Source organism: Micromesistius poutassou, assembly GCF_964030765.1.
Source record: "Micromesistius poutassou genome assembly, chromosome: 20".
NCBI classification, from domain to species: Eukaryota; Metazoa; Chordata; class Actinopteri; order Gadiformes; family Gadidae; genus Micromesistius; species Micromesistius poutassou.
The window spans coordinates 9,366,948-9,390,535 of NC_140290.1; the positions used below are offsets into that span (position 1 = coordinate 9,366,948).

At 49.1% G+C, this 23,588-nt stretch overlaps 1 protein-coding gene across 1 annotated transcript in view; it reads left to right on the top strand.

Annotated features, from left to right (window-relative positions):
* The window catches only part of myo1g (myosin IG), a 43,090-nt gene extending 19,758 nt beyond the window's left edge, over positions 1 to 23,332 (top strand). Inside the window, 7 exon segments of the mRNA XM_084484847.1 lie at positions 104 to 175; positions 177 to 328; positions 688 to 832; positions 3,768 to 3,872; positions 5,268 to 5,381; positions 9,100 to 9,257; positions 22,557 to 23,332. Of these exon segments, the coding sequence (XP_084340973.1) occupies positions 104 to 175; positions 177 to 328; positions 688 to 832; positions 3,768 to 3,872; positions 5,268 to 5,381; positions 9,100 to 9,257; positions 22,557 to 22,719 (909 nt within the window). The 3' untranslated portion in view covers positions 22,720 to 23,332.
* Positions 23,333 to 23,588: the final 256 nt, after the last annotated feature.

The window sequence follows — 23,588 nt, forward strand, 5'->3', positions numbered from 1 at the left end:
CTCCCATCTCTCTCTCTCTCTCTCTCTCTCTCTCTCTCTCTCTCTCTCTCTCTCTCTCTCTCTCTCTCTCTCTCTCTCTCTCTCTCTCTCTCTCTCCCCCCAGGTGTGGCGCGGGGCGCTAGCGAGGAAGCGTTGCCGCCAGTTACGGGCCATCTACACCATCATGGGTTGCTACCCGGCAACACAAGCTCAAGGCCCACTTCCTGGAGGTGGAGCGCCGGCTGGCCAACGCCCGCAACATGGCTGACTACGGCCGCGGCGTGGAGTGGCCGCTCCCTCCCGCCGCCCTCGCCCAGTTCCACGACATCACGGTCACACTGCATCGCAGGTGAGTGTGTGCCGTGTGGCCGCAGCCAATCGGAAAGCAGCTCGGAAAACACTGCTGTGTGTCTGTGTGAGGTTGCAAGTGTCTTTGTGTATGTGTCTGCGATTGTCTGTGAGTTTGTGTGTGTGTGTGTGTGTGTGTGTGTGTGTGTGTGTGTGTGTGTGTGTGTGTGTGTGTGTGAGCCAAACCTGAATCCCAGCTTACCACCGCTGAGTCCCCCCCCCCCCCCGCCCCCCCTTCACCCTCACACTCATCCATACACTCGTCATGGTAACCCACATGGTACCCCTGGTGTCCTGTCCCTGCCTCTGTCCGTCCTCCGCCCGTCCTCCTCACACCGCGGTGCTCCCTCTGGTCCTCAGGTGGTGGGCCCACCAGGTGGTGAAGCGGATCCCCCCCTCGGAGGTGTCGGAGGTGCGGGCCAAGGTGGCGGCGCTGGGGGCCCTCGACGGGGCCCGCAAGGCCTGGGGGGTCGGCCGGCCCTGGGAGCGGGACTACCTGGCCAACGTAAGGCTCACTCCCTGGAGTTCTACATTCATTTATTCATTCATTCATTCATGATTCATTTGTTCATTCATTTATCATTCATCATTCTTTTATTCTTTTGCCATTTGTTCATTCATCATTCATTCATTCATTCATCATCCATTCGTTCACCATTCTCTCGGCCTAAATGAAGGGTAATGTCTATGTGTTAGACGCATGATGCTAACGCTAGCTCCAACATCTGAATATTACAGTATAGTATTATATAATATATTTTATAGTATAACATGAATGAATGGGATCTCTGTGTTCTCTATGTAACTCAATGCTCTGATGACATGATGTACTCCTGACATTCATTTCCTCTCTGGAGGACAATACAATCTGATCTTATCGAATGAATAGGAAATATTAAATACGTTGCTGTCAGGATATTTGCTTAATTACTGCACGGTAAGTCTTTATTATCCCTAAGAGGCAAATTACTTTTTTGTTGTGTGATAGAGCAGCACTAATTGTGTTTTTATTGAATCCTGAATGAAAGTGACCTTGAGAGTCCAGTAGTATAGTTCAGAGTCATGAGTCAGTTTGAATTCTTAGCTTTAGTCGTTAGCAAGTTGAGGTTCTTGGTTATAGTTAGTAAGGTAGTAATGGGCCTAGTAAGTTGTGTGGTTAGTTGTGTTGGTTTGTACGTTTTTGTTCAAATCCCTTATTTCCCCTGAGCTGAATTAAAAATAAATTGGACGTGTTCCCTTGTTGGACTCCCGGGGAATTACCTGAAGTGTCCTGTAGAGTGCACTGCAGAGCGCCTCCCACCGGGGGCCTCCAATGAGAAGCCTGCGTCACTTCTTCTGTTCCCATTACCAGAGACGATAAGAAGCATGTGACAGCATCAAAGCCTCTCTACAGGATGTGCTTAGGTGATTCATGGTTCCTCAGTTATTCACATATATAGTTTACAGTTAAAAAAAAACAACAGTAAGCTCAACAGTCCATGTATTAAAGCTGTCAGTCTTGGTGGGGGGTATTAAAGCGCTGTCACGACTCTTCGCGTGCTGTGAGTAAACAGAGGCCGTGTGACCTAGAGACGGGGCGGCGGGGGCGGGGGGGTGGACCCTCTGTAATGAGTCTCACAGTCTGCTCGCTTAACAGCTAATCTGGGCCAGCTCCTCCGCCTCGGGGGGCGGCATGGCACCAGCCGCTAAACCCTGACCCACTCCCACACTTGGATCCCAGAGCCTGGACTAGCCGGGTTCAGCTCGCCTCCCCCTCCGCCTCCCCCACTTCCTCCCCCTCTGCCTCCCCCACTTCCTCCCCCACCCCCTATGCTCTCGTCCTCCAGTGCTTCCTTCTCCTGCCGCTGCTCCTCCCGCTCTTACTCCTCTTTCTCCTCCTCCTCATCCACCCTCAAGTCCTGTTCCTCCTTCCCCACCTCCTCCTCTTCCTCTTATGCCTCTGCTGTTTTTACCTCCTCCTCCCCCTCCTCCTCCTCCTCCTCCTCCTCCTCCTCCTCCTCTTCTACTCCTTATGCAGAGGTTAGTTTTCCACCACCTCTTCCTCTTTTTTTCTTGCTCCCTATCAACTCCTCCTCCTCCTCCCCCTGCTCCTCCTCTTCCTCCTGTTTCCTTTCACCCCCCCCCCCCCCGTGGGATTTAATTTAATTTAAAAGAAAGAAGAAAGGAACACTGGAGCCGTGTCGATCAATGGCAACGGACAAAGTGAGAGTTCCAGAGCGAACAGCCATCGATATAGATCTATTCTGAATGATCCCCTCTCCCCCCTCATCGATCTCTCACACACACACACACACACACACACACACACACACACACACACACACACACACACACACACACACACACACACACACACACACACACACACACACACACACACACACACACACAAACCACCGTCAACACTACAGAGCCGCCCTGTTTATTCTGGGATGTGTGAACACTGGGCATGTGAGGGGAACTGGAGCAGGGGTTGTCACGGGGACCCGGGCCTGCTAATGTGATACGGGGCCTTGACTGTGGAGGGAGTGTAGGGCCCTCTGTGTGTGTGTGTGAGCAGATCAACCCGCCAGCTGTCTGCGGGCCCTCGAGCCACTGGGTTCACACACTGCGCTCCATTGCCTTCTAGTGCTATTATTAGCTCTGTTCGGTTCCACTCGGACAGCCTTCGGGAGCCGTTCCCCGTCCAACTGTCGTTTCCTCTCCAAAGATCAGCCATAGAGGTGCTCAACTACTTAACAGTGGGTGTGCCTTTAGTACGTTTAATATCACGGTAGTTGCTCATGTTTCCTCCTCAACTGTCGGTTCCTCTCCAAAGATCTGCCCTTGAGCTGCTCAACCACCTTGTTGCAGTGGTGGGGCCGTATGTACGTTTAACATCACGTTTGGCTGATGCTTTGTCGGTTTTGGGTAGCTGCTTATGTTTCCTCCTCGTCTGTTATTTCCTCTCCAGTAATCAGAGAGCATATCGAGATATCATTCCTCGATGTGCTTATCATATCTTGTTAAGCATATCAAGTGTTTGAAAGGAGAGTCTGATCAGACACTGCTGCGATTGTCTTGTTTAGGAATTATAACAATGACAAATTTGAAGCGGTCTATGCAAGGTTGTGGTGGGGTTCGTGAAATTATCGATTTATTGAAGGTGTTACACTTTATACTAAATAAGAGACGGACTCCTTTGGTATTGAAGATCCAAGATGGCGCCTGGTCATTTTGGATTAGTTTGTGTCTAGATACAAAATTGTGCCTGGGTCATCAGGAGCCATATTGGATCAGCCAACATCCTGATCATTTCAGCAGCAAACCCCAGCTGACTTTGTGTGTGTGTGTGTGTGTGTGTGTGTGTGTGTGTGTGTGTGTGTGTGTGTGTGTGTGTGTGTGTGTGTGTGTGTGTGTGTGTGTGTGTGTGTGTGTGTGTGTGTGTGTGTGTTCTCTAGGCCAGGGACTGTCCCCAGACCAGCAGCAGCTTCCTGCGGGTCTCCAAGGAGCTGAAGGCCAGGGACCAGTTTGGTGTGGTCCTGTTCTCGGGTCTCTGCAGGAAGGTATGGAGGACTTCTCCCCTCACTGAATGAATGTGTGACTGAAGGTATGGAGGACTTCTCCCCTCACTGAATGAATGTGTGACTGAAGGTATGGAGAGCTTCTCCCCTCACTGAATGTGTGACTGAAGGTATGGAGAGCTTCTCTCCTCACTGAATGAATGTGTGACTGAAGGTATGGAGAGCTTCTCTCCTCACTGAATGAATGTGTGACTGAAGGTATGGAGAGCTTCTCTCCTCACTGAATGAATGTGTGACTGAAGGTATGGAGGACTTCTCCCCTCACTCACTGAATGTGTGACTGAAGGTATGGAGGACTTCTCCCCTCACTCACTGAATGTGTGACTGAATGGTTGTGAGTCGCTTTGGATATAAGTGTCAGCAAAATCCCCTAAATGTAATGTAAATGTAAATTGTAGTCTATGATGGTAATGGCTATTGGCTTTCCGTCCCATATATGGTCAATACACTGTACATAAATAAAGAGCAGAGTGGTGAGAGTGTGGAAGACTGTGTATATAATCATACATCATATAGTACAGTACAGTACAGAACAGTTATTCCTCAAACCTCATCCATTCATATTTTTCTGTCCTGACTTATTTGCAGTTCAAAAACCCTATTGATGAACTATCTTGATCTTTTCGGATTTTAAATCTAAAACGACTACTGTTAACAAAAACGTCACTCCCGGTGAATTACTCATCAGAAGCGTGTTCCTCTTTAAGGATCTGAGGTTTCAGGTGAGGCAGCAGTCTGGAAGCCACTGAAACGAGCATCCGTACACGCTACATTACTATTGTTCGCCTTAATCTGCCTCTTAGCTGCTTCCAGCCGCCGCGGATAATGTTGGCCATTTTGTCCATGTCAGGGGTTTTTATTAAGAAGGTTTTCCAAGCACCGTTTAAGCCAGAAGACATTAAGGATGATCTGGCTCCAGCTCCGTGGACACACCGCTAAAGAGCCTCTCCACCAGATACATAATGGCTTTCTACCAACTTCAATCCCCTTTGTCTTTCTGGACAATAGCTTCTTCTGGGTACCTGGGTGGTTTGATGTCCAGGCCAAAAGGTTGTGGGTTCGATCCCCAATGTCCACAGCCTAACCTGTAGACGTCCATGAGTAGAGTGGCCCTGACCGCTACATGTTCCTTCATGACATTATAGTGAATCATTAAAAAAAAAAGACTAGATAGTAAATAGGATCTACATGGGGTAAATGCAGTGGTTCTGGGTTCGATTCCCAATGTGGGCAGCAAGATATCCTAACCCCTACCTGCACCCTAATGACATGTATCCCAAAACTCATTGTTGAGTTTTTAATGCAATTAAAAGCATCTTCTAGATGACTGCTGATGACTGAAGTATTAAATGAAGGTGTGTGTGGGCTGGTTCTCAGGTGAACCGGTTCAACAAGAGCACGGACCGGGCCCTGCTCATCACAGACAAGCACCTGTACAAGCTGGAGCCCAGGAAGCAGTACAAGGTGCTGAAGAGGACCCCCCTGGACCAGGTGAGTGCATGAGAACACACACACACACACATGTGCGCACACACACACGTATATACACACATACACATATATACATACACACACACATATACATACACACACACACACACACACACATGCACATTCGCACACAAACACATAAATACATACATACACACACACACACACACGTATATACACACGCATACACAAATACACACACATATATACATGCACACAAACACACAAATACATACGCACACGACGCACACACACACACACACACACACACACACCACACACACACACACACACACACACACACACAGCCGGTCACTAGATCTAGACCCCATCAGTTCCTCAGGAGGGAGCGGAGGTCGAGGTCGCCCTCTTTAAAACCCACAACCGATTAGCCCAGACCACAGGTCCCCGGGTCGGGCGTCGGGGGGCCTGTGAGTGATCGATGGGGGGCCTGCATCCTTTAGCCCGGGGGGGGTCAGGGTGGTCTTGTGCTGAGTGGGTCTGACCCCCAGCCGTCGGGTTGTGGGTGTGAACCTCGATGTCCCCGGTCTACCACCAGGCTGAAGAGCTATTATTATTTCAGTGTAATTTGTCCCAGAGACATCCGTCAGAGGTAAGTGTGTGAAATGCAACACTTTCCGACAGCGGAGCGGGAGGGGACATTTATGAGGTTGTTCGGCTTCACACTTTAGCTCTCGCTCCTCGTCTCTCCTCTCCTCTCTCGCCTTCCAGCTGTCAAATCTTACCGCCGGCACCTTTTAAAGCAATGACACGATTCACATCAAAATACATGAAACGAATAGATAGAAATAGTAGTAAGGCCAGCCAAGTGTGTTTATATATGGCACCGTTCACACACGGCCATTCATAGAGCTTCACCGGGGAGGAAATCACATGTAAAAACATTAAAAGGTTGTTCCTCTAAAGATAATGGCTGTCTTAGTCCAACTGGGTCAGACTCATGACACCTCCCTCCTTACCCCCCCCCTCCCTCCTTATCTCCTTCCCTCCTCTCTCTCCCTCTCCTCCCTCCTTACCTCTCTCCCTCCCTCTCCTCCCTCCTCTCTCTCTCTCTCCACTCCCTCTCTCCCTCTCCTTCCTCCTTCTCTCTCTCTCTCCCCTCCCTCTCCTCCCTCCCCTCTCTTCCCTCCCTCTCCCTCCCTCCCTTTCTCCATACACACGTGTGCTGGGGCTACCATTCCTCTACTTCGTGTTCGGCCTTAACACCAATAATCTGCTGACGTCACTCCCGCCGATCCCCGCCGTGTACTCGGGAAATTAAAGACCATGTTGCGGCGGGGGAGGGGGGAGGACTGTGTGTGTGTGTGTGTGTGTGTGTGTGTGTGTGTGTGTGTGTGTGTGTGTGTGTGTGTGTGTGTGTGTGTGTGTGTGTGTGTGTGTGTGTGTGTGTGTGTGTGTGTGTGTGTGCGTGCGCGCACATCTCTTAGACCCAGGTCATTTCATGCTTCGACCCCACAGAACACATGGAGAAAAAGAGAGAGAGAGAGAGAGAGAGAGGGGGGAAGAGACTAAGACGAAGTGAGAGACGGGAGAGAGAGAGGGACTGAAAGAAAGACAGAGCGAGGTTCAGACAGACAGGGAGAGAGAGCTGGCCTGTATGGAGGAGTCCCAGTATAGCTACCATTCAACTCCAAACATGAACTATAAGGAAGGGGGAACCTCACGGCTGAACACTAAAATATACTCGTTATTATGCTGAAACAGGAAGCCTCTAAGCATCACTTTGATATTATTATTATACCAAAAACAAACCCAAAGGTCGACTATGTTTTGCCCTTCACTAGTGTGCAAACAGAGACGTGTAATGAGTGATCAGTGAGCCCCCTCACTCCGTGGAGCCCCAGCAGGCTTAATGAGCCGTCCTTTGGAGGGGACCTCCAGTGAACACAGATACACACACTCTCATCCGTGAGCTGGCGGGGGGGGGGGGGGGGGGGGGCACACAGCAGGCTCAGCATTGATCTGGAGGCATGGAGCACGGCGGGCATCGAACCTGGATCCTTCCGGCTATGGTTTGAACACCCAATTGAGGGAGGGAGTGAGTGTGTGTGAGTGAGTGAGGGATGGGATGAGTAGGTGGGAGTCAAGTGTGTGTGTGTGTGTGTGTGTGTGTGTGTGTGTGTGTGTGTGTGTGTGTGTGTGTGTGTGTGTGTGTGTGTGTGTGTGTGTGTGTGTGTGTGTGTGTGAGTATGCAGAGTCAGCCGGTGAACAGGCAAATGAGTGAGTGAGAAACTAAATGAGTGAATGAGTGGGTAAGAGCTTATATAAGTGAGAGACTGAGTGAGTGTGTGCGTGAAGTGAAGTCCCACAGGAAGGACACAGTGTGTCCTCTAGGAAGAACTTAAGGACAGTGAGGTCCCGCAGGAAGCACACAGTGCGTCCTCTAGGAAGGAAGGAGACAGCAGCAGGCAGCAGTAACAGTATCCAGGAGTGTGTGGATTAACCTGCGCTACAGCCTGCCGGAAGAGGCTTAGCATCAGCTCTCTCTCTCCGTTTCCTATTCTCTCTCTCCCATTGTCTCCATCCACCTCTCTCTCTCTCTCTCTCTCTCTCTCGCTCTCGCTCTCGCTCGCTCTTCGACTTTTGATGACATACAGTAATGTCACTTGCTTCTCATCTCTCTCACTCTGTCATCTCTCTCTCTCTCTCTCTCTCTCTCTCTCTCTCCTGTTCATTAACTGCCTTTCTATATTTACCCCCCCCTTGGACTCACACAAACTGTTCCTTTCCCTCTCCGTCTCTCTCTCTCTCCGGTTTCTATCGGCCACAACGGATCTGTGTCGACTCGTCCAACTGGGTCAAACTCATGACCCTCTCCCCCCCCTCTAACCAGTACTTTAAACGTGCACCATGGGTCAAGTTCTGCTCAATCCTGCTCAGTGTCGACACAGATAATCTGTTAACGTCATTGGTTTCCCCGGGGTGCAGTTCCCCAGGTCCACCAGCGGATGTAGGCTGCTGAGGCTACTGCCTGCATCTCATGCCCCAATTAACACTACGGCTTCATTCTGCTCGCATGTGTTAACATTATCGTTTACATTTAAGGTTTAAGGTTGATTCAGAGCAGTTTGGGCATTTCTCTGCAATGAAGAAGTGCATTGATATTGATATCTTGTATTGAATATTGATATTGATAATATGATATATTATTAAAGTGCTATGATTATCACAATGATAATTGTTATTCTCATTGTCTCTTATTTTCGTTACGCATTTCATTACGATTCTGAATATCAGGATGATAGTTATTTTAACATTAAAATGATTGTATGATTCCGCTACATGTCTAACCGTCAGTCCTTATTTGTCTGTTGCACTATTGTTTGCTGTACGTCCTGGCACTTGATGAACGCACTTAATGCAGGTTGTATTCATTCACTGTACTTAATTGTGTAGCATGTACTTAATTGTGTTGTGTATGCATGCTGTGTAGCATGTACTTAGTTGTGTAGCATCTGCAGTAGCTAGCTATCACTGCTGTATACGGGGAATGGGGTTAGCCTGGCGATTGTTAGTACTTGCACTTGGTTCTATGAACGTCTTTACTGTACAGACGGCGATATATTGGTTCACTTCTTATGACAAATGTACTTATTGTAAGTCGCTTTGGATAAAAGCGTCTGCTAAATGCCCTAAATGTAAATGTAACCGCCCGTGTCTCTCGCTCTCTCTCTCTGCTCTCTGATTGGCCGAGCAGCTGACGGGCTTGAGTCTGACGGGCGGCACCGACCAGACGGTGGCGCTCCACACGGCGTCCCAGGACGACGTCCTGCTGTACCTGCAGGGCGGGGCCCTGGGGCCCGGCCAGGACCGCGTGGGCGAGCTGGTGGGCAGCCTGGCCGACCACTTCACACGGTAAGGGGCGCCACACACACACTAAGGAAAGCCAGGACCTTCTTGATCGATTTAACGTTAATACTTACGTAAAAACCGAACGGTTCTACGCTCCATTTTACGATAATACTTACGTAAAACCGACGATTCTATGCTAGATTTAACGCTAATACCTACGACTAACAAGGCGATTCTATGGACAATTTTACGTCAATACTTACATAAAACCGGACGATTCTATGCTAGATTATACATTAATACCTAAGACAAACCAGGCGATTCTACGCTCATACCTATGGCAAACCACCACGTTCTACCCTCGATTTTAGGTCAATACTTACATAAAACCGGATGATTCTATGCTAGATTTTACATTAATACCTAAGACAAACAAGGCGATTGTATGCCTGATTTTACGTTAATACCTACGGCAAACCACAACGTTCTACGCTAGATTTTATGTTAGTACCTACGGAAAACCACAAAATTCTATGCTAGATTTTATGTCAATACTTACATAAAACCAGACAATTCTATGCTAGATTTTACATTAATACCTAAAGCAAACCAGGCGATTCTACACCTGGTTTTTACATTAATGCATGCATAAAATCTCTCTCTCGATGATGCTACACTTGATTTACATTAATGCAGGCGTAAAATCAGACTGGTCTGCTCTCATTTATACGTTATTACCTATGGCAAATCAGGCAATTCCACGCCAGATTTTACGCTAATACTTACGTCAAACCAGATGATTGTACGCACAAATTGACGTCATAACGTACAGAAAACAAGATGATTATATGCTTGAATGTACACACGAGTACATTACTGTACATTACAGTACTTACTTAAAACCCGACATTTGAAGTATGTATTACCGGGTAGAAAGAAAGAAAGAAAGAATCACTGTCGCAAAATCTAGCCGCTTTGGATAGAAGTGTGCATTTCTTGATAAAAGTATAATCATCATCTCCAAGTAATACTTCAGCAACACTTGAATCCCCAACAAGTCGGAACAACAACAGACAAACTCATTGCGGCCTACCTGTCCCCCCTATACGTCCGAGGGTTCGGTAACCATGACCATGACTCACCCCTCCTCCGCTCCTCCTCAGAGGACTGGCGGGGGGGAGGGCGGGGTCAGGCCTGCCGGTTAAGCGTGCGACATCACCCATCACGGATCATCAGATTTGGGCGCATTAATCAGTGACTGGGTTGTCCGCGGTGATGGGCCGCCACGGACAACCCAGTCACTGATTGAATCCGGCTGACGTCGGCGGTCAGATGAGGCGCCGCAACGCTTACAAATCAGATTCACACTCGCTGACGTCCGTCTCTGACAGAGTCACACTGAACGGTGACACACCAGTGATAGCACACTCTGTGTGTGTGTGTGTGTGTGTGTGTGTGTGTGTGTGTGTGTGTGTGTGTGTGTGTGTGTGTGTGTGTGTGTGTGTGCGTGTGCGTACATGCGCGTGTGCATGTTGGAGGTTTTTTTTATCAGTGTATGTGTGCATGTTTGTGTGTGTGTGTTGTGGTTGTCGTTTTTGTGTGTTTGTTTTTGTGTGTCGGAGTTGTGTGTGTTTGTTAGTTTGTGTGTTTTTCTGTGTGTGTGTGTGTGTGTGTGTCCATAGTATCTTGTAAATGTATCTTCATGGTGGGTAGGAGGCAGAGTGCTGTATTGCGTGTGATTGGGAGTGTATTACTGTCCGTCAGCTAGTGATAATATATGTGTGTGTGTGTGTGTGTGTGTGTGTGTGTGTTCATGGTATCTTGTTAATGTATCTTCATGATGGATAGGAGGCGCAGTGCTACTGGGCCCCTGTATTGTGTGTGATTGTGTGTATTACTGTCTGCTAGTGATATTATTGGTGTGTGTGTGTGTGTGTGTGTGTGTGTGTGTGTGTGTGTGTGTGTGCTGGAGTCAGTGTTTAAGTGGGCTTGTTGTGTTGAAGTCCGGGGGTGATTGTGGTGGTTAGTGATATTATTAGCATGTGTGTGTGTGTGTGTGTGTGTGTGTGTGTGTGTGTGTGTGTGTGTGTGTGTGTGTGTGTGTGTGTGTGTGTGTGTGTGTGTGTGTGTGTGTGTGTGTGTGTGTGTGTGTGTGTGTGTGATTTGTTGTCGGCCTTGAGGTCTTTGGTCTGGGCGTGTGTTGGGAGGGGCTTGGCGTGTCACGGTGAGCCAGCTGCGGGGGGAAGAGTGGAGGCCAATAAGCGTCCCCGCCCCCCCCCCCCCCTTTGTGCCACCATCTGGGGGGAGGGGCTTGGGTCACGACCCCAACAGGCGAGCTTTCAAAAAGAGACTTGGGAGGACAAAGTCAGAGGGTGGGTGTAAGTGTGGGGGGGGTATGTGTGTGTATGTGTGCTCTATAGTCCTTCTTTCTACTATTTACACACACACACACGCACACACGCACACACACACACACACACACACACACACACACACACACACACACACACACACACACACACACACACACACACACACACACTCTTCTGGCAGGAAGTGAATTCCATGACTTTGGGAATCATGTGCAAGTCATTTTAGTTCTCTCATCAAAGGTAGACTGGCTTTCTTTTTTCTTTCTCTCTCCCTATCCCTTTCTCCATTAACGTATCTACTTTTCTCTATATCTGTCTCTCTCTATCTGTCTCTCTCTATTAATCTGTCTCTTTCTATCTGTCTCTCTATTAATCTGTCTCTCTCTATCTGTCTCTCTATTAATCTGTCTCTTTCTATCTGTCTCTCTCTCACACTGTCTCTGCCTCTCTCTCTCTCTCTCTCTCTCTCTCTCTCTCTCTCTCTCTCTCTCTCTCTCTCTCTCTCTCTCTCTCTCTCTCTCTCTCTCTCTCTCTCTCTCTCTCTCTCTCTCTCTCTCTCTTCCCTCATTCTCCTCCTTGTCCATCTTTCCATCCCCCTCTATCTCTTCATCCCCTTCTCCCCCCCCTCTCTCTCTCCTCTTCGCTCTCCCCCCCCCCTCCCTCTGTAAGGACCCTCTCCTGACCTGTGATCAGTGTGATCTTTAAGGTAAAGGTGGTGGAGGGTTTGGATCCTCCAAAGTAGGTCAGGGCACTGTACTGCCCGGCAGCTCCGCTTCAAAGAGGACCTGATTGAGAGCAGGGTGTGGATGTTGGACAGCACAAGACAGGCTGTCGGGTTCGGCCTGTCTCTGCACGTCCTGAGCCATCCTCCCTGCAGAATAAACACGTTCTCGCTCTCTCTCTGTCTGTCTCTCTCTCTATGTCTGTGTCTCTCTCTCTCTCTCTCTCTCTCTCCCTCTCTTGTTCTGTCTGTCTCTCTCTATCTGTCTGTCTGTCTGTCTGTCTGTCTGTGTGTCTCTCTCTCTCTCTCTCTTGCTCTCTCTCGCTCTCTCTCTGTCCCTCTCTCGCTGTCTCTCTCTCTTTCATCTGCATGTATACCCCTTCACTCGATGCTCTCTTGCTTTCTTTATTCACACACACAAACACATACACACACATACATACACAGGTAAACTCCACTTGTTTGTATGTGTCTATGTGTGTGTGTGTGTGTGTGTGTGTGTGTGTGTGTTTGTTTATATTGGGGGCTTGACTGGGATCTCCCAGGCCATCTGCTGGGACAGCTGGGACAGCAGTACTGGTCTGGAAGGAAGGATTTGGGGAATGATCTAACCCAGCATTAGATGGAGGAGGCTCTGCTGGCCGTCTGTCTGTCTGCCTTCGCTTCTCTCTTTATTTAGAAATTCAGAGTGTAGTGTGTGTGCATGTGTGTGCGTGTGTGTGTGTGTGTGTGAGTGTGTGTGTGTGTGTGTTCAAAAAGCTCTTAGTAAAATAGGATATTTTCATTTTTTAACAACTAACACATTAAAAGCCCCACATGCCCCAGTGTATTATTATTATTATTATTATTATTATTATTATTATTATATTATTTCAAACGTGTTTCCCAGATTGTATCCACCGTCCCCTTAGCCCTCCTTCCACCGTGTTTATTTTGTTCATCCAACCTTCATCCTTCCATCGTTCCTCATCGTCCCCCCATCATGCCCTCATCCTCCCCTTCTCCTCCCCCCATCCTCCCCTCCTCCCCTGATCCTCTCCTCATCCTCCTTCCTTCTCCCCTTCGCCCTCATTCTCCCCTCATCTTCTCCTCCTCCTCCCCTCCTCCTCCCCTCATCCCCCTCTCATCCTCTCCTCCCCTCATCCTCTCCTCCCCTCATCCCCTCATCCTCTCATCCTCTCCTCCCCTCCTCCTCCCCCGTCTCCCTTCATCCTCCTCTTCTCCCCTTCTCCCCCTCTCATTCTCCTCCTGCTCCCCTCATCATCTCCTCCTCGTCCTCATTTACCCGCATCATGCCCTCCTCCTCCCCTCCTCTCTCCTCCTCCTTGTCCTCACTTCCCCTCTCCTCTCCTTCTCCTCTCACTGACTCTGAACATGGGCCCAGATCAGGGACGGCTGCTTTAACGCTGCGTGTGTGTAGAAAGCCAAGCTACTTCAGCCCTCCCACGTCCCCCCCCCCCCCCCCCCCCCCCCCCCCCGATGTCTCCTCTTCACTTCACCCGTCAAGATGCAGGATTCAAAGGGCTTTATTGGCATGGAAAGCAGACTTTGAGCCACAGCACATTGCCAAAGCACAGAAAGTAAAATGCGATAAAGAAGATGCTTGTAATAATTATATAATGAAGTAATTATAGTATAGTATTAATCTCTATCTGTCGCTGTCTCTGTCTCTCTTTCTCTCTCTCTCTCTCTCTCTCTCTCTGTCTCTCTTTTTCTCTGTCTCTTTCTCTCTGTCTCTCTCTTTTTCTCTCTCTCTCTCTCTCTCTCTCTCTCTCTCTCTCTCTCTCCCTTTCCCCTCCACCTCCTGATGCAACAGTAACACGTGTAGCATCACATCTGATTAATGTTAGTCTAATGGACAGCGAACAAGAGCACTTAAATCTTCTGAGACCACACTGCAACAGAAAAACACATTTACACGCAGGCACATGCCCACAGGCACATCCGAAAACCACACGCACACACCTCCCACGGACACAGTCACTTGCACGGGCATGCACACAGAGACGCACACTTCAACGCAATCACGCATAGACCCCCACTCCCATGGAGGCAATCACACCTGCACACACATGCGCGGTCACACGCACACAATCTTAGATGCAAATGCATGTACCATAGACTCACACCATCACGCACACTCTCACACAGCAGTACGTAGACACGTGCACCCATGCACGCATGGTCCATACACACACACACACACACACACACACACACACTAGTGCACACACACACACACACACACACACACACACACACACACACACACACACACACACACACACACACACACACACACACACAGGGGGCCTTGTTGTCTTGACTTCAGGGTGGACTCAGCCAGAGAGCTCCTCTGGTCTACACCCGGAACACTTTTTAGGTCATCCTCATCGTCTTCATCATCCTCATCATCTTCATCATCCTCATCCTCACCCTTGCCTGAAATAGACTGCCCTGTCCTCCCTTTTGCTCCGTCTCTTGCTCGCTCTTGCCCTCGCTCTCTCTCTCGCTCTCTCTCTCTCTCTCTCTCTCTCTCTCTCTCTCTCTCTCTCTCTCTCTCTCTCACTCTCGCTCCCTGTCTCTCGCTCTCTCTCTCTCTGTCTTGCTTTCTCTCTCTCTCTCTTGCTCTGTCTCTCTCGCTCTTGCTCTTGCTCTCGCTCCCTGTCTCTCTCTCTCTCTCTCTCGCACGCTCTTGCTCTCTGTGTCGCTCTCTCTTGCTCTCTCTCTCTCTCTCCCTGTCTCTCTCTCACCTCCACACTCCCTTAGAGACTGTCCCCATTGTGCTCGTCTATGAGATGGACCTGTCTGCTCTGGCCCGGCCTGCCAACCGCCCGGACACACACACACCTTCTGTTTCACAGTTTCTGTTAACTTGAACCCTCTACTTTGTAACCTTTTTGTGTGTGTGTGTGTGTGTGTGTGGTACAGTACCAAAACCCTATTAGAAGGCAATAAAGGAACTATTTAGATGTAAACCAACTGGTTTCTAAACGGAGCCCAACTGAGGTTGTTGGGCTCAACAAACTAACAGTTGAGCAAGAAAACTGGGGAAATAGAAACATTTATCGCTTCTCTCTCTCTATGTGTCTCTGTCGCTCTGTCTCTCTGTCTCTCTGTCTCTCTGTCTCTCTCTCTCTGCCTCTGTCTATTTCTCTCTCTGTTTCTCTGTCTCTCTCTCTATATGTATCTTTCTGTCTGTGTGTGCAGATTTGAGTATTTTCAACACATGTCAAATTGTGGTGAATAACATCTAATCTGCTTCACGATGGCCTCTGAAAAGGTTAGATTTCTGTGACTAGATCTTGGTTAGATCTTGACCAGATCTTTAACACTTAGCCTTGTGTTAATTGCACCACCCCTACTGTTATTGCCCTGTGGATAGCCACAGTCCGCCTACAAGGACAATGTCTATCTTCCAATCTGTTCTGTTTATTTCAAAGGTCTACCCACTGAGTACGTTACGCGCTGATCGTTTATGCAAGACTGTTCTCTAGCGAGTCCTCTGTTGCTTTCCTCCCTGTTTTGGGGTTTTATGAGTTTATTCAAGTTTTGCCCCAGAGCGTAAAAATGTTTAATGTTGCATGGTGTTAAACTATGGCTGTAAAAAAGTGTCTTACACCGCACTAGCTGAAATCTATCACCCAGTGTTGATATGCTGTATGCATCTTTCATAACAACACCATGACGGGTGTTTTATCAAAACGGGGTAGCAGTTATACATCTTGATTATCACCCTGTCCAGGCATTTTAATTCAAATCTTCCATTTATAATCTTGAAATGTCATCCGAATCAGGCCTTTCAGATCCTGCCTGTGCTCTTATTTGGGCCGTTCTGCAAATTCCTAATAACTCCATCGACCAACTCATACCCCCTTAGGTACACAGTGTGTTTTACTGCGTTTCCGGCGTACTTCTGCGTCTGTGGTCATCCACGCAGACGGCCTGCCCGATCTCTGGCCGATTCGGCGGTGACATCTGGCCATCTTTACAACGTGAAGAGGACGAGTCGTCAACTTTATCTTCGGTCGGCTCTCGTCCATTATTTTCACCGTGGGCAGAAAGGAACCGTAAAAACAGAGCAGAACCACGTCTCTTATCAGTCTTTCCACGTCATGTGACCCTCCGTGCCCTCTCCTCTGATTGGTGCAGAGGGTTAAGCTGATTATCCTTTGATCTCACAGGAGTGTGTGTGTGCTTCTAGAATCGACTATATTGCAAGTGGAAACTTGGTACGATAACGCACACGCGTTAGAGGTGGAATTTGGCGACTTCATCGGAATGGAATCATCGTCGTTACGATCGTTTAATGGAATCATCGGGGTGGAATATAATCCAATGCAGTTGGCACATGATGTTGCCTACTCTCAAAGGTCATGAACAAATAAAAAAAGAAAATAGAAAAAAGCCGGTACCAAGAAATCGTAATTGTTTTTCCCGTCACTTGTACCTGAAGCATGCTTGACACAAGCGCCGTTGAGGCACAAATGACGCATTTAACGGAAAAGCCGATAACAAGAATCTGTTATTGTTTTTCTTGTCACTTCACCGGAAGCACGCCCGCCAGGGCCGTGACACACAGCCGCCTGCACGGTCTGACGTCAGCACTGTTAATAATAACCAAAGTGGATCCACTTCTGGGCTTCCCTCCAACCGCCTCAGAGATCCATAATCACTTGTCATGTCCTCGACTCAGACCCCCTCCTGCTGTCATGGCGGGACTCACTTTCCCCTTGCTCTTCCTAGAACTCTTCCCCCCCCCCGCCTCCCCCTACCCCTAAGATCCAGGCTTTTGATTGGCTTTCGTGGACCAGTGACACAGAAAGGAGCATGTGCGTAGCAACCAGCACCACCTGTCGCTCTGCAGGTTCCCGGGCGAAGGTGGGGATGAGGTCATGAGGACGATGTTGACTAAGATGTCCTCCCCGTCACTCTGGTCCCCCCCCTGGGTCCAGGAGACCCCCCATGCTGTGAGGACCAGGAGGCTGCTGTTGCCCTGGCGATGGTTGCCATGCATTAGTGGAGGGAAATGCTAATTGAGATTTGGGCTGATTGCAGTGCTGCCATCGCCCAGCAGGGGACAAGTGGGGGCGGCTGGCATGATTGGGGGGCTGGGGAAGGATAAAGTGCCACTTTTGAGAGTTTTTAGGAGAAAAAAGGCACAAAGTTTGAAGTGTGTCGCTCGGTATCCCCCGTGGCGAGAGTTGTGTCCTTTCTGTCACGTTCACATCAAATGCCCCCACAATGTTTTGTCGTCTCCATCACTCTTTAAACGTCTGGATCGAAGGAGACGCTGGCTTTGTGAGGAAAGGACCTGAGGGAGGGAGGGAGGGAGGGAGAGAGTGAGGGAGGGAGAGAGGGAGGGAGGGATTGGGGGAGGAGGAAGAGAGGGAGGGGGCGAGGTAGGAGGTAGGAAGAGAGGGAGGAAGGGGGGATGAAGGGATGGAGGTAGGAGGAAGAAGAGAGGGAGGGAGGGAGGAGGGAGGAAGAGATGGAAGGAGGGAGGGAGGGAGGAAGGGGGGATGAAGAGAGGGAGGGAGGAGAGAAACTGTGATGGACTGAAGAGATTCTTTCCTCTTCTCCTCTGCTTGGATAGTCTCCATCCTCACCTCTCCGGGCCACATCCCGGGAGTGTGTGAGGCGTCCCATCCCACACTTTGAGCGCCTTCAAAAGCAGGGTATGAATGCGATGAATCCATATTAACACAGTGTCACCTCAGGAACCACAACCCAACACTTACTCACACCCTAACACATTACAACAAGCGTACGCTCATCAAAAAACAAAATCGATAGTTGGGGCAATATTTCCTGTCTAACTCTTCATAAATAAAGCATTGAAGTGCAAAATAAATCAATAAATTAACATTGACTAAAATTATATAAATCGATATTTTGCGCCAGTGTATCGATTCTCGCATCGCATGCAGAAGGGCGACGATATATCGCCGTATTGATATTTAGTCCCACCCCTAGTCTTAAGTCCCGTCGGCCCTGCCAGCGTGTTCAGCAGGTGTTCACGCGGGCCTCTGAACCCGGGGTCCACCTCTCTGTGGGTGACGGCCTCACCTGGCCGGCCTGCGTGGCGTCTGTCTGGTTAAACCAGAGCTGACGTGTAGAGGGTGAGGCCCAGCCCGCCGCTGACAGACCCGTGCTGCTCCATTATTAATAGACCTGTCTGCAGTGCCGCGCTTGATGCGTTGTTTCTCTGCGTCTGCTTCCATGTGAATCCTCGACTGCTTTGTTGTCATAAAAGACACACCATCCATGCTCACTCCCCCCCCCCCGTCCTCGCTCCCATTAAGTGACAACTCTGAACTAATACTAAACAAATACCTTTTTGGAAGTAATGGGTTGTGTGCTCCCGCTGTCACGTTGTGGCACGCGGCTGTTGACGCAGGAGCGCAGCGCGTAAAAAGGACAGACACACACGTACCAAAACAGACACACACCAAAACAAACAGACAGACAGACAGAAAAAACACACACAAAAACACACACACTCAAATCTCCCCACTCGCTCCGCTGAAGAATTCGGTTCATCCCAGTGTTGGAAGCGGAGCCAGCGCCGAACAAACACACACTGAGTCAACACAGACCCATCTCTCTTCCTCACGCACACAGCCGGGGCTGGGAGCCCCGCAGCCGGGGGGGGATCACAGCCTTAATTACATCCTCCCTGACAGACGGGCCTGGGGCTGCTCGTATCGCTGGTCTTAAGCAGTGCCGGTGGGGGGGGGGGGGCTCGCGAGGCTGGTGGTCGGCGAGGGATCCTGGGGGTTCACCTGGGTGTAGCGCTGCCCAGAGGGAGAGGGCGAGGAAGAGCGTGAGGATGAGGAGGGTAAAGCCAGAGGAAGGGGGGGCGGGGGTGGGATGGCGGTTGTAGGGGCGAGAGATGTTCAGGATCCGGCAAAGCAGAGGGTTGCCGGTTCGATCCCCGGCACCACCTAGCCCGGGTATCGAGATATATGAGGCTGACAGCAAAACCCTACTGCTCCTGTTGAGCTGGCCAGTGTTATTCTGAGTAGCCACAGGTTAGACCATCACAGGGGCCAAGGTGTGCGACTCCTGGCCTTAAATGACAATTCCGGTGTTTTGAACATTGAGCCCCCTTTCTGTGTTGTCTAGGATGAAATAGAGTGGTTGAAATGTTGACTATTGGTCCTGTCCTTGGGTATTTGGCTCATTTCAAATCACCCCTGCCTGCTTCAGAATGGCTGTCTATGGGCATTCACAAACCTGTCCTTAAAACAACCCTAAACGTTTGTTTTCAGAAATAACCACTAACCACAGAGTGGTTAGTGGTTTTCATTTTCAGAAATGTGCAACTCACAGAGTGGTTAGTGGTGTTTGTTGATGTTCTAAATCAAGTATCGAAGCGAAATACTGTTGTGTTTTATTTGGCATTTTGTAAATCCATGATATCTGTTGGAAGACTCATTGCTCGTTGGTCAGAATCGGAAAGGGGGGCTGGTTGTAGTCTTTTCGCTCGGTTCTATCCCTACTGTTTGGACCGAGAACCAAGCTAAAGACTACAACCAAACGTAAACAGCCCTCCTTTCTGTTTCCAGTCAACGAGCAACAAGTCTTCCACAAATCAATGGATTTACAAAATGCCAAATAAAACACGACAGAAACTGTATTTCACTACGATTCTTGATTTGGAACATCAACGAACACCACTAACCACTCAGTGAGTTGCACATTTCTGAAAATGAATGTTTAGGGTTGTTTTAAGGACAGGTTTGTGCATGTATGTAGCCAGCCATTCTGAAGCAGGCAGGGGCGTTTTGAAATGAGCCAAATACCTGAGACAGGACCAATAGTCAAAATTTCTGTGTCAACCACTCTATTTCATCCTAGACAACCCAGAAAGGGGGCTCATTGTTCATAATACCGGAATTGTCCTTTAAGGTCCTGGGTTCGATCATCAATGTCCACAGTCTACCTGAAGGTTTTTTTCAGCAAGTCGCCCTAACTCCTACCTAGTCCTTAATAGCCTGTATCTGAATGCACTGCAAGCCTCTCAGGAGAGCAGTGTCTGATAAGGGACCGCGCTCTAAACAGTAATCAGCAGTCTGAATAAGTGTCAGCCTGCATCTGGGGTTCTGTGAAGTGGAGAGTCGTCGGTTATGAACACCACTTGCACAGGTTTCTCACACCCCTAATTGCTCTTCACATGCCCACATATGCTCCAGCAGACATCCACCCCCGAGAGGGAGAGAGTTGAAGAGAGTGGGAGAGAGAGGCAGAGGGAGAGAGGAGAAAGAGAGCGATAAAATGAGAATGAGAGAGAGACAGGCAGAGAGAGGCAGAGGGAGAGAGGAGAAAGAGAGCGATGAAATGAGAATGAGAGAGAGAGAGTTGGAACAAGTGGGAGAGAGAGGCAGAGGGAGAGAGGAGAAAGAGGGATATACACTGACATGAGGGTGAGGGTGATAAAGAGGGAGAGTGCGAGAGAGAGAGAGAGAGACAGACTGACAAAGAGAGAGCGAGAGCGAGAGCTGGTGACAGTAGTGAGAGACGGACAGGTCTAAAGCAACACCAGCTAATCCATGTCATTGAGACCGCTCCTGTTGAGCAACTGAACTGCATTAGCTGTAAGCTCTTGTGTACACACACACACACACACACACACACACACACACACACACACACACAGTCACACACACACGCACACACAGTCACACGCACACACACACACGCACGCACGCACGCACGCACGCACGCACACACACACACACAGTCACACACACAGTCACACACACAGTCACACGGTGATACTCCCCATCCTCTGTAATCCACTATGAGTCCAGGCACGTCCAGAGGTCCTCTGCTCCTCTAGAGTTTCCCCCCCCACCCACTCCTCCCCATGTTGACACAGTTGATGGTCCCAGTCGATCCCGGATCCCGATCCCCCCGGGTGCGGTGGGGGTGTCATGGGTCTGGTGACTCCCCAGGCTTCTTGAGTACAGCTGTCATATGGGGGGGGGGGGGGGGGGGGGGGGGGGTCTCTGAACCCATTAAGAGGGTTCAGAGAATCCTGCCTGGATACCAACACAACAACAACAACCACGCACACTAGCATTCACAACGAACAACAACACCCAACAATGTCTAAACACTCTCTCACACACACACACACACACACACACACACACACACAGGGGTTAGTCTGAGTGATTCTAGTCTCGGGGCCATGCGCTAAACTGTTACGCAGACCATTACATTTGTACCCTCAACACAACATCAGTTGAATAAGAAGCAGTCACACACACACACATCCGTTGTGTGGTTTGTTTGTTGAACCGTTTGAACTCTCATGACACTACGATCTTTCAGGGGAATTTCCCTCAATTTTTCCCCCTGGCTGTGAAACCAGAGGGAATCAAGTAAGTGTAACTGGAAATAATCAGTTGCAACAGAACAATGGACAATAAGTGCATGTGATGCACTTGGTTAACAGGGTCCCCCCCCCCTCTATGTGCATTTAGTGGTGTGTTCCCCCAGCCCTGTGCTGGGTAGGGCTGTGCAGGACCCTGGGGGGGAGGGAGGGAGGGAGGGAGGGAGGGAGAGAGGGAAGAGGGAGGGATGAGTTTTGTATTTACATCTCATCCACAGTTTTGTAAAACTTGGGATAAGTGCATTAAGGTCGCAATTGGACCAACATGACTCTTAGGCTGATTCCCATTACTGCCCTTAACCCAAAATCTCAACCCTACCCCTCACTGTTGCTCGTTCACGCGCAGCGTATCCTCAACCAGTGGTTCCAGGGTTTGGTTTCCCTTCACCAGAGGGTCTCCACTGTGGCTCTACTCAGGCTGCTCCGTGTGCAGAGCTCCTCCAGTCTGGGTCCCCCCCCCCCTCTTCGTCCCCCTGTCTCCCAGCTGTCTGGGGTCCGGTATCAGGTTTGTGACGCTACGCAGCACCCCCCCCCCCCCCCCCCCCCCCCCCCCCGGAGGTGACCTCCTCCTCTGGCGATGACCTCAGCCTGTGAATCACTCACACGGGTGTTTCTAGAGCTGCTGACGATGCTGCCGCTGCCCCTAGCGGGCATGCTGCCAGCGTTCCCAGTGGCTGAGAGTGTGGCTCCCAGTGAGCTCTTGAACTTGCGTGTTGTGGGTTTACGAGTGTGGTTGTGGTGGAGGATTTGTGCCGGAGTGCATGTTTGCGTCTTCTCATTTGTGTGCGTTTTATACCCCTCATTAACGCCATACTATTGTGCGTATGCGTGTGTGTGTGTGTGTTTGTGTGTTTGCGTGTGTACAGGGTGAAGCAGGTCCCGTTCCCGGTGAAGGTGTGCTGTTCGGCCGTTCAGCTCCACATGCGAGGAAAGCCCAAGTTCGTCACCATAGAAACCAAAGCGGGCCAGACCATCGCAGACTTCAAAAAGAGCAAAGATGGTTTCATCCTCTTGCTTCCCGCCGACTAGCCGAGAGCAGCGGCCACACTGGCCTGCCTCCTTGGATCGGACCGTACCAACTCTGGTCTTCTCTGTAGGGGTAACTGGTGCACTCTTAGCCTAAGAGAGACCAACTGCCCAATATCAGATCAGCTGGTTCTCCTTCCCCTTTTTTTTTAATGGTCGAGGTCGGAAAAAACTGTCCTTCATGATTTCAAAAGAATGGAAAATAAAGGTAAAGAAAATTAAAATGGGAGAAAAAATAACAAGGAAAATAAAAAAGGGTAAAAGATAGAAGAAAAGATAAAGAGACATTTTTAGAAAGAAAGATGGAGATGATTTCCATGCGTGAGCTAAGCCAGGCTAGACCTGTGTCTTCAACAAGAGGCACCCTGCTAGCACTGAGGTGTGAGTCAGCGTTTGTTTGTGGTTAAATACGCTGTTAACCTAATGATTACATCTAGAGAACCACAGGCAGCCCCTGTTTTAATATGCAGAGTAGACACTGTTGTTTTGGCAGTGTGGTGCACAGTTCATGTATGGCTAATGGTCACACACTTGTTTGTAACTGGTGCAGTACTGCTGGTTTAACTTATCAGAGTCAGTATTAAAGTTTTCACAGCATTTTTTTTTTTTTTAAGAAGCGCGTTTGTGTTGTGATTTTGTATTGTTGCATTACAAAAAGGAAAAAGTAATTAATGATTTATTTGAAAGACTGCTCAAAAGAATATTTTGTACAACTCGATTTTATTTTAATAATTTATCACGCTTGATGAATTACTGGCAGCAAAACAAAAGCTTTGCTTTTTTTTTTTACATTGTTCTTTTTTTTACATAGTTTTTCTTTCAACATGACAGAAGAAAACATTTTAATCAAATAAATTATTAACTCTGTGGTC